At 37.7% G+C, this 14,632-nt stretch overlaps 1 protein-coding gene across 1 annotated transcript in view; it reads left to right on the forward strand.

Annotated features, from left to right (window-relative positions):
* The window catches only part of LOC142346189 (uncharacterized), a 41,556-nt gene extending 27,180 nt beyond the window's left edge, over positions 1–14,376 (forward strand). Inside the window, exon 2 of the mRNA XM_075398699.1 lies at positions 11,748–14,376. Within this exon, the coding sequence (XP_075254814.1) occupies positions 11,767–14,376 (2,610 nt within the window). The 5' untranslated portion in view covers positions 11,748–11,766. The remainder of the gene's footprint in view (positions 1–11,747) is intronic.
* Positions 14,377–14,632: the final 256 nt, after the last annotated feature.

Here is a 14,632-nt window from a genome sequence, read left to right on the forward strand (position 1 = left end):
AACTTGTTGAATGACTTTCATTTTCACTAGGGTTTATGTCTAATATGTATTGTTACTCTTCAGCGCAGTTGTCTCATTTTTTGTTTAACTGTGATCCTTATACCTCAAGATCGCAGTTTTTTTGCCAATAATCGTGTGACCTGGAAAAAGTGCCGAATATTTTAAGTGCTTTAGCTCCTAGGAACTTAAAGTTAGGACCCAAAAGGGGGTTTGGCACAAATCCCAGTTAATATACTACTATTTGTGTTACTTTTAATCTCTACAGTTTTCCAAAGCTTTTCAACTTAGTCTTTTCTTTTTCTTTTCTCGAATTTTTAAACTAATTTTTGTCGTTTATTCGTTTAATTTCCTATCCTATTGTATATTTAACTCTTTAAATGATTCGAGCGGAGTAAAGTTCATGCCAGTTTTTGATATATGGGCGATTTCATACATTCAATTCGAGTTAAAATTCAATTCAGTTAAAAACAAAATTTTGTTGATATTTAAGCAATAAATTACGTGTTTCCCGTTTTAAATGTCACTTAAATGCCAGATATTAAGTCGGAAACGTTTATGTAAATTCTGTTGAACTTGCAAATATTGCGCCATTTTGTGATGGTTGAAATTTCAATTCCTTAATATTTTCATAGACAAAGTGTGGTTAAGTTGTTATTTACTTTTTAAAGTGCTACTTAAACAGATCATATCCTTGTACGGAATACTTCCTTAATTGGCAAATATCGTTTATTAAAAGATCATCGCAAAAATCATACGAAACTGTAGTCGAGAGAAGTTTTTAAAGCATCATATCATCGCAAAAATCATATGAAACTGTAGTCAAGAGAAGTTCCTAAAGATCATATCGCAAAAATCATACGAAACTGTAGTCAAGAGAAGTTTCTAGAGCATTAAATGAAACAGAGCGTGTGTAAAGACATTTCTTTTTTTTTTCACTATCAATATCAGACGTGGATCAACTTCTGATCCGTAATCTACTCGGACATATTAAAAGATAATTTTTGTTGAGATTTAGTGTCAAAAAGATCAAGAAAACAAGATCTCAGAAACCAGTTTTCTTTACACAAAGATATCCTATTCTATTCAGCAAGGCCCGTAAAGTGTCTGAGCAATCTTCGGACATGGTTATACTGAATCAAAAGTATGATACACTCAAAAGAAAGAGAAGAACTGAGTTAGATTGAAGAACTGAGTTAGATCTTTCTCGAGTTAGATCTGGTTTTGACGCGTACTTCGAAGAAGAAGGCCAATTACTCAACTTGTTTGACAGAGCAGAAGCTAGACGGGGTAGAACTGGTTGCTTTGAAGTAACAGAGATGTGAATTGACTACAGAAGTTGCCTAATGGCACAAAGGCTACCTTCTGAATCTTTTCGATCGCAAGGAACGAGCACCATCAAACAGTAGAATAGTTTCCGTTGGCGAATTTTCAATATATGATTTCATGACAATGCAGCAGTTCTAACGGACAGTATACCTCAGGATAATGCGTAAACCTTGTGAGCAGTGGCGACGTTGGGCAATTTTCAATATACACTTTCACTACAATGCAGCAGTTCTAACGGACAGTACTCCTCAGGATAGTGGCGTAAACCTTGTGAGCAGAAAGAGAAAAACGACAGTCCGTCTCTTCTCTAAAAGCAAGTCAAGGGAGTAAATCTGATATTGAAGAAAAAGTTGCAACAGATCAGGCGAAAAGAATGGAAAAACTTCAGAAAACTGAAGAACAACAAGAGAAATCCAAAAAGAAGACTGACTTTGAGTCCAAGAAACTTCAGATGGAGTTTGAAAGAACGCAAAGAGAAAACGAGGAAGAGATGAGGCAAGTAAAGGAAAAGATGCAAGCTGAACTAGAAGGTTCTTCTGGAGAGACATCTGATGCTTCCAGACCATCTACTGAAACCGAGTCTGATGAAGAGGAGTCCCTCAAAGAATCAACACATCTTCAGGAGGATTACGATGAGTACGCAGAAAGCCCCAGAGTTCATCTAACGGAGGTTTCTCAGCCCTCACAAAATTTGAGAAGGAGAGGTAATTCAGTCTTTTAACGAAGTATCGACATCAATACAGTTCAGAACAATTTACGAAAAACCCGTTTGAACAACAAACAAGAATTCAAGGTACCCCTTTGGGAGAAACAGACAGACAATTTTTCAACGGTCGAATCTCATATACAAGCAAAGTTAAGTCTGCAAGGACCGCAGTGGTAATGCATGTTCAGCACCATTAACCAGTAACAGTCACAAAGTTTTACCAAAACTGAAACTTCGTGATTTTGAAGGTAATCCATTGGATTGGCCTGTGGAGTGGAAGGTTTCTGGCTACTGTTAACAACAGTAGTATTAGTCGCGATGAGAAAATGTGCCATTTGAAGATACTGCTGGTTGAAAAAGCCGAATGAGCCGTCAACGAAATGGGTTACTCTAGAACGATGTATGATCAGGCTTGGATTACACTGCAACGAAAATTTGGCCAGTCTCATCAAATTGTACCTTCACAGCTTGCCAAAATTCAGAACTTCCCACAGGTTAGATTTAACGATTTGTCATTTTTGATTGAGTTGGCGGATACGATATCAATGTTTGTGAAAATTCTACAGCAGTTTTGTGTAATCGAACAATTTGTTTTTTTCCCAGTAACCATGATATTGAGGTCAGTAAGTTTCCGCTAGATTCGAAAAGTCGAAGGTTTGAGTTTATAATGTCCCCAAACAGAGCAAGTCCAATACCAAGTTTGGTAGAGGTCAAAAACTGGTTACAAGAAGAAGCGCAAAGGCACGAGCGCTTGCTTTACTTTCCACCAACAACGTCGAAATTTGAGCCAGGTTAGTTAAAGTGTGGAAAGAAGCCACACTTCAAGAAATCTTCGAAGAAAGACTCTTCGTTCAGTTCAAACGATAGCCAGCAGCGAAATGTCCTCTACGGTTTTGATCACAGCATTTGAAACTGCGCGAAGTTCAAAGGTACGAAGATTGATGAAAGATACAATACTGCTAAAAAACTGTTTGTTTTTCTGTTTTCTTGGAGACAAATATCCAGCAATGGATTGTCCAAGAAGGCGCAATTATGGCATTGATGGTTGTGAGAAGACACACAACAGGTTTGTGCATTACGCAAAAAACCAGAGATCAAAAGGTCACTACCAAGACAGAGGGAACCCACTTACGAGTAATTCTGAGTCAATTCGAGGACTGATGCAGGTAGACAGAGTAGAAATTTTGGACGATAAGGACAATTCGAGGATATTTTGGCTGTTTGTGATTAGTATTCCACTCAGACATGGGTGGATTATGACTTGCAAGATAACTACGTGGAGAACCAGGTGTCATTAAATGTGATTAGAAATCAAGGCACACAAACTAAAACATGCAGAGCGGTTCAGGCTTTAATTAGGCCGTCTCATTGTATGCAAGACAGAAGCAATCCACTCACAGTTCGTAGTCAAAATAACATGGATATTGGCACATGTGTCCACAAGGTCCAAGAATTGAAAGAAAAGTATCCGTATTTGAAGTGTGTTGGTTTTCATCAGATTGATTTGAAGAAAGTTATGATCATTCTAATCCTGAATGCCTATGAACTTGTCCGACCTGTCAAATAACAAAATGGTGATGAGAATAAACTGTGGGCGATCAAGTTATCATTTTGGTGGACACTCAGTGGTCCAGTACCAGTCAGTGAGTTGCGGGTTAGTGCAGCATGTCATGTTTCTAATGAATATGATGTCAAATTAGCCGAGGTTGTCAAGAAGTGGTAGGATATGGAGTCCTATGAAAAGGTAACGCTAGCTGAAAAGCGAACAAAAGAAGATAAGTTGAGGAGCGCTATTCTTAAATCTACGCTTAAGTTCAACGGCGATCGATACGAAGTCAGTTTGATTTGGAATGGAGAGCAAACAAATTTTCCGACAATTTTTCGTCATCTCTTCGACAACTTCGATGTCTGAAACGTCGTCTAAGTGCAGATGAGTTGCTAAAGCTGAAATATAGTGACACAATTGCTTCACACTTGAAGAAGTGATATGTTTTTACTCTTTCAACAGATGAATCAGCTGAAACATCGAACTAACCGATGTGGTATGTGCCGCATCACCCAATTTTGAACCCTCGTAAACCAGACAAAGTGAGCAGAATGTGTAACGCCGCCAGCAAGTTTTGCGGTTACTCACTCAACGACATGCTTCTAGCAGGACTAGAGTTACTAGCCAGTTTGATTGGGATATTGGCAAGATTCCTAGAACAGAAACAGGCACTAAGAACCGATATTGAAGAAACGTTTCTTCAAGTTGAAGTCAAACCCGAAGATTGACAGTTTCTACGGTTTTTGTGCTTTAAGAAGAAGGAACATAATCGTTATTGTAACTTACCAGTATATTCATCACAAATTTGGAGCAAAATTGTCTCCAACCTGTGTCAAATTCGCGCTACAAAGGTCTGCTTTGGAAAATGCAAACGGTTCAGAGCGAGCGAGCCACATTGCATGTCACAACTTCTACATGGATGACTTGCTAGCGTCATTTAACAGACCTGAGGAATTGTCTGAGAAGAAAAAAGTTTTAACAGCGCTCCTGGTCGAGGGAGGTTTCAAGCTGACCACGTGGGCGACGAACTTCGAAGCGATTGAGGTCCACGACAAAGCCCTGACTGGAATGGAACAATAAAACCGATACCCAGAAAGTGTGCCGAGGCATGAAGTTTGAACCCGAAAGCGGTTAGAGCCAACGTAACGTTTTTTCAGCTGGTTCCAGCGTCGTTGTTCCATAGGGTCCTAGAGCCCTTTGTCATTCGTGGACGAACAATACTCAAAGGAATATGGCAAACAAAAAGACAACAATGTAATTCTTACATCGAGGGTGGCTTGAATGGTCAGTTCTCAGACTGGATTGCAGAATTCTATGCCGCGGAAGCATTTGATGTTCAGAGATGGTGTCAGACTTCAAACAAAAGCGTTCAAAACGAGTTACACGTTTTCGAGGATGCATCCGAAGACGCGTATTGTGCAGTTGCGTATGTCGTAACCGAAAAAAAATCAAGATAGAAAGATTTCTTTCATCATGGGTAAAGACAGAGTCACACCAGTTAGACGTCATACAATTTCGATTTTTGAGTTGATGGCAGCTATAAATGGGAATTGGTTGAAGGACTCAATTATGAAAGAACATTTGATTAACTTCCACAGAGTCTATTTGTGGACTGATTCTACAACTGTTTTCCAATTGATCAGAGCGAGCAACGTAAAGCAGCCAGCGTTTGTTGCCAACACATTCAGCAACTGTGGTTGAATGGCATTGTGTTGCAGGTGCAAATAACGCAACCGATTCCGGTCAGGAGCCCTCATTTTTGATGACATAGCTGACAGTAATTGGATCAAGTGTCCAGATCAACCGCAACGACCGATCTTCTTGAAAGAAGATACCCAACTACCACAAAAGCAAGATATGAATATTCAAGTTTATGTGGCAAATGAAGCAGTTTATCTATTCAATCGGGAACGATTCAGCCAATACAGTCGATTGAGGGAAACAGTTGCTTGGATCTGAACGGTAGCCAAATAGAACTCTGATGTAATTTTACTACTTGTAGAAGCAGAGCTTATGATTTGGAAACTTGTTCAACAAGAATCGTATGTTAAAGAAATCGCGGACTTAAAATCCAAGAAAACAGTTTCTTCAAACAACAAAATTGTTTGCCTGTCTCCATTCATTGACCCTAAAGGTGTCCTGAGAGCAAGAAGACAAATGAGAAGAGCTAATTTATCACTTTAAAAGGAAACATCCGATCATTCTTTATACCAAACATAAAGCAGTTGTGTTGTTTTCTGTTTACCAACACAAAATTTCTCATCAAGAATGTATGGAGTACATTAGAAACGAAGTTCAGAAAAAATTTGGATTTTTGGTTTGAGAAACGCAATGAGAGCATTGAAACACAATTGTGCAGATGAGTGATTTACAAGTAGAAAGAGTGACGAAAAATGTGCGACTTCACAAACACTGGTGCTGAATACTTCGGATCGTTTGTAATAATAATGCGTTCAGACGCACTGTAAAAAAGTACGTAAGACTCTCCAATTGATTAAGTGTTAGAGTTGTTCATCTGAAACTGGTTGACAGCCTGGACACCGAAGCTTGCATTGAGGAAGTTCAAATGTTAATTGCAAGAACAGGTCAACCTCAGACAACAATCTCTGAGAGTGGAACAAAATTTGTCGGAGCGGCTAGAGAGTTCAAGGAAACTTTCCAGGAGCTTCGCAAAGACAAAATAGCAAGTGGACTGGCGGAGTAGGGCATCAAGTGGAACCTCATCTTGCCTGAAGTTCCTCAATTTGGAGCTGTGTGGGAACGCCTTGTGAAATCTTGCAAAAAAGCTTCGAACAATGTTCTTGGCAACCAAAGCTTGACTGAAGTCCGACTTCGCACAGTACTCTGTATAGTTCAGCATTTTATGAACAAACGACCACTTACGGATGTTAGTGGAGATGTCAAAAACTAACAGCCACTGACACCAAACCATTTTCTGATAGGTCAAATTAGCATTAATTGTCCAAATGCGTTGTTTTCGTTTTCTGGAACAACTGCGAGCTGCAGAAAGTTGTTCTAGGATTAACATAATGTCTTAGTTTCTGCTTAAAACGGTTGGATGTCTGCGTATTTACAAAGCCTACGTTAAAGGAAGAAGTGGGCTAAGGAAGAACTTTTTGAGCCGAAAACTGGAGATCTGGTTTAGATCGCCGATAGAAACCGCCGATAAGAATTGAAGAGGTATATGAGAGTGAAGACAACGTCATCAGATCAACCCTTGCAAAAAATGCAGCTGGTGGCTTCAAGTGATCTATTGTGAAGTTGATTGCTGTAAATATTGACCGCAAATGTTGTTATTTTCAGATTCGTTATCAAAAACTGGGCCGGCTATGTTGCGGTCAAAATTCAAAATTGTTTAAATTTTGTATAAAGTTGTCAGATTTTTTCATAATCAGTATATAGATATGCCATCCATCTGCAAATATCATCTATTAGGAACCATGAAAATGGTTCAACTGTGATCAATGTAGGTTTTCTCTACTTATATCAGTCATAAAAAGGAAACAATTTTTTGCTTGCGAAGTGGTTTCATTGCCTACTTTTATTGCGTAGTTTGCCACATGCAATTTTTTACTTTTTTTACCCTGGTGCCCACAAAAGGCAGAAGTTTTTTGCAATTGGAGGCGGGCGTTCGGGAGGATGATTTTGGTATGTAATTCGTAGTCGACCAGTCGGCAGAGCGGGTGCTTGCAGGGTATTGAAATAAGCTTACGCTGTTTTGTGTTGAGCTTGAATTTGGGGTAGTTTTCTCATACCAAGGCCCAGGTTCTTTGCTAGTTCGACTATCTTCCTGTGATCTACCGTTTCCTAACATTTTGTTTTGTATTTCTGGATCTATCAGAATTGTTATGAATGCATTTCTGATATTTGTCTCTTCCTTGTGTTCGAAGTCACAATTCTTTTTAGTTTCGCGTAGAAGTGTTCCATCGTTTCACATCTCAGTTGTTTTGTTATCAAGAAAAAAGGTCTATCGGCTGTTATGTTTCTTGACCTGATAATAACTTTCTCCACCAGGGCTCAGAAATCTGATCACGATAGTACCCACCGTGCAGTGCGTGTTCTTGCTATTGAATATCTGCCTGCCTTCAAATCCAAAACTCATACTTAATATGAGGACAGCCTTTTGATCCCCGAGTGGCTAAGATCTGTCACCACATATTCATTCATTTTCTATCAGACGCTGGCACTTATTTTGACAACTGTTCTTTGTAGTGCATTCCTTGCGTTTCTCTCTTGTTCAGATTAAACTGACGCACCAAATATTGTTTCCTCATAAATTCTTCCCAGTGGTAACTCCACTTTTTCGGTTTTAGGGGCAAGTAGGTAACCCTAAGATTTTTTTTTTGCAATGAACCCTCCATTTCCACCGAAGAAGGGGTGGATCTGGAGTTGGTTTGTCTAAGAACGCATGAATTGCCAAGATAACGCGTTGTTTGCTGACTGCGCCATGTCTTGCTTTATTTAATGGGCAAAGTGTTTTGATGACGGCCTATTAGCTTGAATTGATAATGCTTGGAAAGAAACTAATTTACATAAGCTTTGGGGCGAGAGAATCAAGAGAAAAATTGATGAACTGAAGTCAGAGCTCAAATTATAAGTTAACGAATTCTCAAGAACCTGACAACAAAACGAAATATCTGTTCAAATTTTAAATCATGACGCTCGATGTAATATGTAAGATCACACCTTAGATCAATACATGGGGAATAAAATAGTTTGAATCAGGAAGAGGATCAAAATTTATCAAAATAGTTGGCAAATAAACTTGAACTAAATGATGCAATATGTTACTTTTATTGCACTAAATTAGAATTGACTGATATATGTATGACATCTGATTAGTTGATTCCCTGGGTTGACATTTACTATGTCAATAGCAGGGTAGGATTGCACGAGATACTTTGGATAGCACTGGAGTTTATGAGCGTTCGCAGACATTTTTGGCGAGGAAATGGATTTTTTGTAACAGTTTTTGATAGTAAACGAGATTTTGACAGTCATAACCTGTTTGAAAGATTTTAAAAAACCCTAATCGCAAACAATAAACCTAGTTTTTTACTGGAATGCTTTCAATATAAGTTTTTGCTCACTTCCACCTATTAAGCTTGTCTTTAATTTCTATTTAAGACAATATTGAGAATAACATGAATTAGAAATTGAGAGTTATTTATATTGGAGTGAATTAAGTAGTTGCGCACATCAATATTCAACCTAAAGCCTTTATAAGATAAGTAGGATCTTTTCTGATTTTTCCTTAAGTTATAAAAGTATTAGTTCTCCTTGCGCGGGCAAAAAAGCCATGATTTTAGTTTTGGCCCCTATGCTCAATTTGTTAGTTCCAGCAGTTTTTCAGCTGCTGGAGTACAATTTCTATTCATTAGATTGTATCATCGTGGAATTAGAAAAAAAATGTTTCTACTTTCTACCTCAAAATTACTGCTTTTTATGTTGATGGTTCACACAACTGGCCAGTTGCTATATTCTAATCGTTTGATGCACTATTTGGACATATACTAAGGAAATGTCACCGTAGTACTGCATCAGACGGATCAAAAAGCACTAGAAATTTAAGACTTTTGTATTGAAATTAGCATTACTGCTTTTTATACCATTTTTGAGAACTCGGTGATTTTTATATTTGCGATTATGAGATCTTCTATGTTCTGTTTTCTTTTTTAATTGTGTAGCATCCAGTTATGTTAATTGTTTGTTGTTAACATATGCGCTTCGTCAATATCTCAATAATTTAAGAAAACAATGTGTGGGCCAAAACTGCTTCAAATAAAAACTGTTTTTGAAAACAAATTTTTTCAAAGAACTTGCTTTAGCGTTTTCATTGAAAATGAATATATCTGTCTGATGACTTGAACATCGAAATCCTGAATCAGAAAAGTTCCTTTTGATCAAAAACATTGCTTAAAATGCAGTCTCCTGATGACATAAAAGAAACGAAAGTGTTGTAATAATTGGCAAAGGGAATTAATTCCGAAAACATTAACGTGTCAGGTCATTGTTGCTTGGCGCTCCAGTCCTTAGAGTAAAGAAACTTGCGGGTGTTGAAATTTTGAGTGGGAAGCAATTAGTTAGCTGGAGTTACAACAATCCAAAAAAGCGAATAGGTGAATGCATCACAGAAGTAAGTTAACATTAATGAAAAATTTCATCTCACTGCTAGAGGAAAATATTTTTTTCTTAAGCCAACGCGCGCAACTCAACTTTTGTTAATTGCAGCTGTTTCTCTTCAGCTGGACTTCAGTTGCCACTCCAGTGAGTGATTTTTGTCCTCGCAGAATTGGAAAAAGTGATTCTAATAGCAGTTTATTGGTTTTTTTATAATTATGGATTAAATTCATTGCCAGTTGTTTTTTATCTGATTGGTTGATTCGGTGTGTTGTCTTTTTCTAAGGCAATAGCAGCGTAGGATTTCATGAAAAAGGTCAGATAGCGGTAAAATGATATGAATTTTGTGTCTTATCTAGCGTTTCGATATCTTACCCAAACTTTCGAAAAAGAAAAGTTTTGAGTTTGTGATTTTGAGATCTTCTATGGTTGATGCATCTCAAAAGAAAGATTTTTTTTGTCGTTTTCAGATAAAAAATATTATGTCCGACCGACGAATTAATAATCGCTGTCGGAAATTGTAAAAGTATTAACTACTTATAAAAAACATTTACAATACAAAAGTTGGAAAGCGCGGAAACAATCAACGATGGAAATTCAGAGATTTAACACGAGATTTTGTTGATGCTCATCAGATTTTAGAATAACGATGGGGATTTTGAGATTCTGCAATGGAAAACAGTTCTCCATTACACTAATTACTATCCGGTAAAGCGCAAAAATTTATAAGTCGCAAGTAAACAAATAAGCTAGGTATTAAAGTAAACACAATAGCTTAAATTTTTTCAATCTCACTCATATGAGTTTAGTGTTGAGGCGGTTATTCCTCTGTTATGGTGTTTGTTTACCAGCCAATGTTTTGCATCATCGCTGAGTTGGTATCGGGAAAATAGTATTATTAACAATTGACTGATTTTTATTGATGGTTTACATGGTTGCCCGTTGGCCAATTATAATCGGCAGTCTTATTTGGCCAACGTTCGAAAATTCGAGTTTACATAGTCAATTCTTTTTGGGAATGTTTACGTCCATTTTTCGTGAATAAAGTTGCAAGTGTTTCTAGAAACTAGTTACCTTAGTCTCACTCAAAATTGGATATAGGTGCACTCAGTATTCATAAACGGTGATTTTTGAGTCTATCGTGAGCATTTTGGGCACCGTTTGGCACTAATTTCTATGTTATAAACCAACAGCTTCTATACAAAGTAATTCTTCGCAATTGAAATGTGACCAAAATGCAAAAAAAAGTCCAATTGATGATTAATGTCAGCAGTTTCTCTCTCGATAATAATGGCAGATAAGGAAGGCCATCGGCAGTCTTGCCATTGTACTTATAATTTTTCGCAAAAACAACTAAATCTTTTAATTGGGTCTCAAGTAATTACAATTAAAAATCGGGCAAATAAGTTTTTGGTTAATAACAATTTTATATTTGTGGAAATGGGTTGCTTTTGTACGTGAGTAGTCGTTACAAATTGTATGTCGTCTTTTCAACAACATTTTACCTATTTGCACTGTCACTTTTTGCATAACGATATCCCATCGTTGAAAATTGTAAATTAAATTTAAAAACTATGACAGAGTTTTGTCACTGGATTCCACAAAGCGCAAAAATTACTGCCTGTTGTATATCGACATATACTAAGATAATAAATAGCACAATAGGATTGCGTCAGATAAATCAGACAGCACTAAAAATGTAACACTACTCCAGTCACAAGTGCAAGTATGTTTACTCGCCTAAGAAAACGGTTTAGTAAATGGCGTTTTTTTTCATCCATTGAACTTCTCTCTAGACTGCCTACATATTGGAACAAAAGAACTACGTTATAGATAACGCCGGAAAGCAGTAACTTTAACGCTAAGGAAAATACTTCAATTCTTAAGTTACTGTTTCTCAAGATAACATCGATTTTCAATTTATTCTATACTTATAATATTACGTCAGAATGCTTGATGTGGGCCATATCTATTCAGCCCCCATTTATTACTGACACATTACGAATGGCATCATGAGTCGTGGAGCATCTAAGCTGAGGGCTAAATTAGGAAAAACTAATTTCTAAGCATGATGCCAAAAACAGAACTCAAGTGGCCTATTCGATCTCATTCATGTAATTATTCAGTGATATCTCTCTCGATTGTTTTGTTGTTTGCAATTCTTTATTTCGCGAACAAAACTTGGAAGTTAAACTCGCCTCGACGACTTTATTTGCCAACAACCAAAACACTCGATCTGGGCACTGCAACATCGGGAAAAGTTTTTCAGGGACTAAAAATTAGATCGTTTCCCCGACAAGAAATCAAGTTCGCAGAAAATGATAATCTAAACAGGCGGGGGAAGATTTTTAAAAGTAGACCCAGCTGGGCTCATCAACGACTGGAATGTAGGAAATGGAGCGTAATTTTGAACGATTTTCATGTGCCAGATGCTATCAAAAATCAAATTACCTTACCCGCTGATTGGTGCATTGTCATTGTGGGTGATATGGGGGGACCCGATAAGTACCCCTTCAATGAAGGAAAGCAAGGACGTGTTATTTATCTCAACGCTCGGGATCAGGTACAACTTGCAGCGGAGGGGGTTAAACTCAGTGAAACTCTACCTTGGAACCATTATGGTAGGAAAAACGTCGGTTATTTGTATGCAACTGCAAGCGGTGCTCAACTTATATGGGATTTTGACAGCAATAACTATCTCCTATCAACTCCTGCAAAAGTATTCGAGCCCAATTTGACAGGTAACTCAAGTGAAACAATTGTTCTGCAAGCCACCCCAAAAGGAAAACAAGTGACTTGCAGCTCATTTAACCCTATGTCAATTATGAGTGTTGGTAAGTCGCCTTCTTGGCTCAGAGGTCTTCCTTTAGATGACATAAAAGCCGAAGAGTGCCAAAGAGATGCGTACATAATCAAAGAAACAGCAATTCTGGAAAGAAAAATAGCAGTTTATCAGTCTTTACCTATCCAGGACCAGGATGTTAATGCTACTTCCAGTTTCAACCAAAAGCTGTCAGTTAACTTCAAACATGATCCAGAGAGACTACCACTTATGGTTCCCGACGACGCTTTTGCTCCTTTCAACTCTCAAGCAACCCTCTTCACCTATGAGGCATTCTTCATGTTGTTTTTGCCCGTGACAGTACACGCCAGAGTCTCCGATGTTTGGAGATCTTATCTTGGGCAAAAACTTTTAAAAGACTGTGGTTATAGTATAGTTTTTACACCTGGAAAATTTGTTCAAAATCGCAACGTGCTCAATATTTCGGCCGATTTTAACTCTGAAAAAGATCTGAACGTGAAAAGTGGAAAATTAATACAATTTTTGAAATACAATTGGACTTCAAATTGCGAAAAATCACTCGAATGCCACTTTGAATCCTTGGTTGTAAACCTCTATGAACACGACTATATCCAACTTAGCGATGTTTACCACTTTCAGACTTGGATCAAATCTTTACATGATTATGGTTATATCTTTCCTCAGATGGAAGAAAAGGTTGCTAAATTACAACCTGACAAAAATGCCCCTCATGCTGAAGACGTTGAACCAAAATGGCCAGATTTGATGCTGTTTGTACCCGCTTTCCCTGGTGGCGAGCATGATTTGAACAACTATTTACTGCGAAGCTTGAAATTTTTCTGGCCCAAATCTTACCTAAGGTTAATGGTCGTGTTAGACGGGGAATTAAAGCGTTCAATGAGGGACCGTTTTGCAAGACGAATAAAAAACTCAATGAAAGAATACTCAAATTCTACTCAAGTGGTGTTTAACTATATTCCGAAAGAAGTTTACAACGGTGTTGGTCATGATAGACAGCAATTAATTATGTTTTGGGCTGATAACTTCACCAACGCCGAGTATGTGGGTTTTTTGGACGATGACAGCATGGTCACCAACTATGTTCTATATGAGGATCTTTTTGATCAACAAGGTCGACCTCATGTTATGGGAAGGTCTCCTCAATCGGATAACATAGGCTGGCAAAAAGCTTCGAACACAACTCGCTGGACCGATAATTCAAGCGCTGAAATTATGCGGACAATGAACTATTTCCCTGTAATTGTGAAAACCTCTCACTTGAAAGTTGTTCGTGAAAGCGTTTTAAAACACCTACCACAATTTTCGGACTTTGATGATTTTTACAGACGTGGTGTCATTGAAGCCAACAGAAAGTATAGCCAATTTAACATAATTCACCAGCATTTATGGAAACTGAAGAAAGATGAGTACAACTGGCATCTTCAACCCCTTTTTGCAGAAGACTATCATTTTAAAATGATGAAGAGAGTAACTGAGGAAATGACAAATCCAAAACCACGATGCGTTCTTCATGTTACATCTGACGGAAGACAGAATTCGTCCTATTATGTCGAGGATGTTTTCCAGCAGGGCTTTTGCTACTCTCTATCGAAAGCAGAGTTTGACGCCGGTGGGGAATACAGCCAGTTGTGTAATAATGCTGGGTACAGTTGGGATGTCGTATCTAATGTACCAAATACCAATCAATGGGTATTCGATTGGTTGGATTGGCGATGGGATAACCGGACAATTGAATCAAACAGAAAGCGTGTCACTATGAATCGCGCTCGACCTGACTGGAACGAAAAAGAGGTCAAACGAATTTTTGCCAAACGGAAAAACGCTTTTAGTAAATCTGGAAAATTTTTTGAATAAACATTTAAAGTGATTTACTAGAGACAAGCCAAAATACGTCAGTGCAATGTAAATTTAAATGTGAAAGAATGAAACTTCTTTTTCCATTTACAGTCTCTGTTTATTCTACTTTTTTTGATCAATGTAATAAAAAGTTTTTTGGTATGTTTGTAAGACAAAACATTTGAGAATTGATCTGAATGCCTTTCGAGTTCAGATTTAAACAAATTTTTTCAGACTACTGGATATAGGATATAATTACCTCATGTCACGATTG

Source organism: Convolutriloba macropyga, chromosome 9 (assembly GCF_964194025.1).
Source record: "Convolutriloba macropyga chromosome 9, txConMacr16.3, whole genome shotgun sequence".
Taxonomy (NCBI): Eukaryota; Metazoa; Xenacoelomorpha; order Acoela; family Convolutidae; genus Convolutriloba; species Convolutriloba macropyga.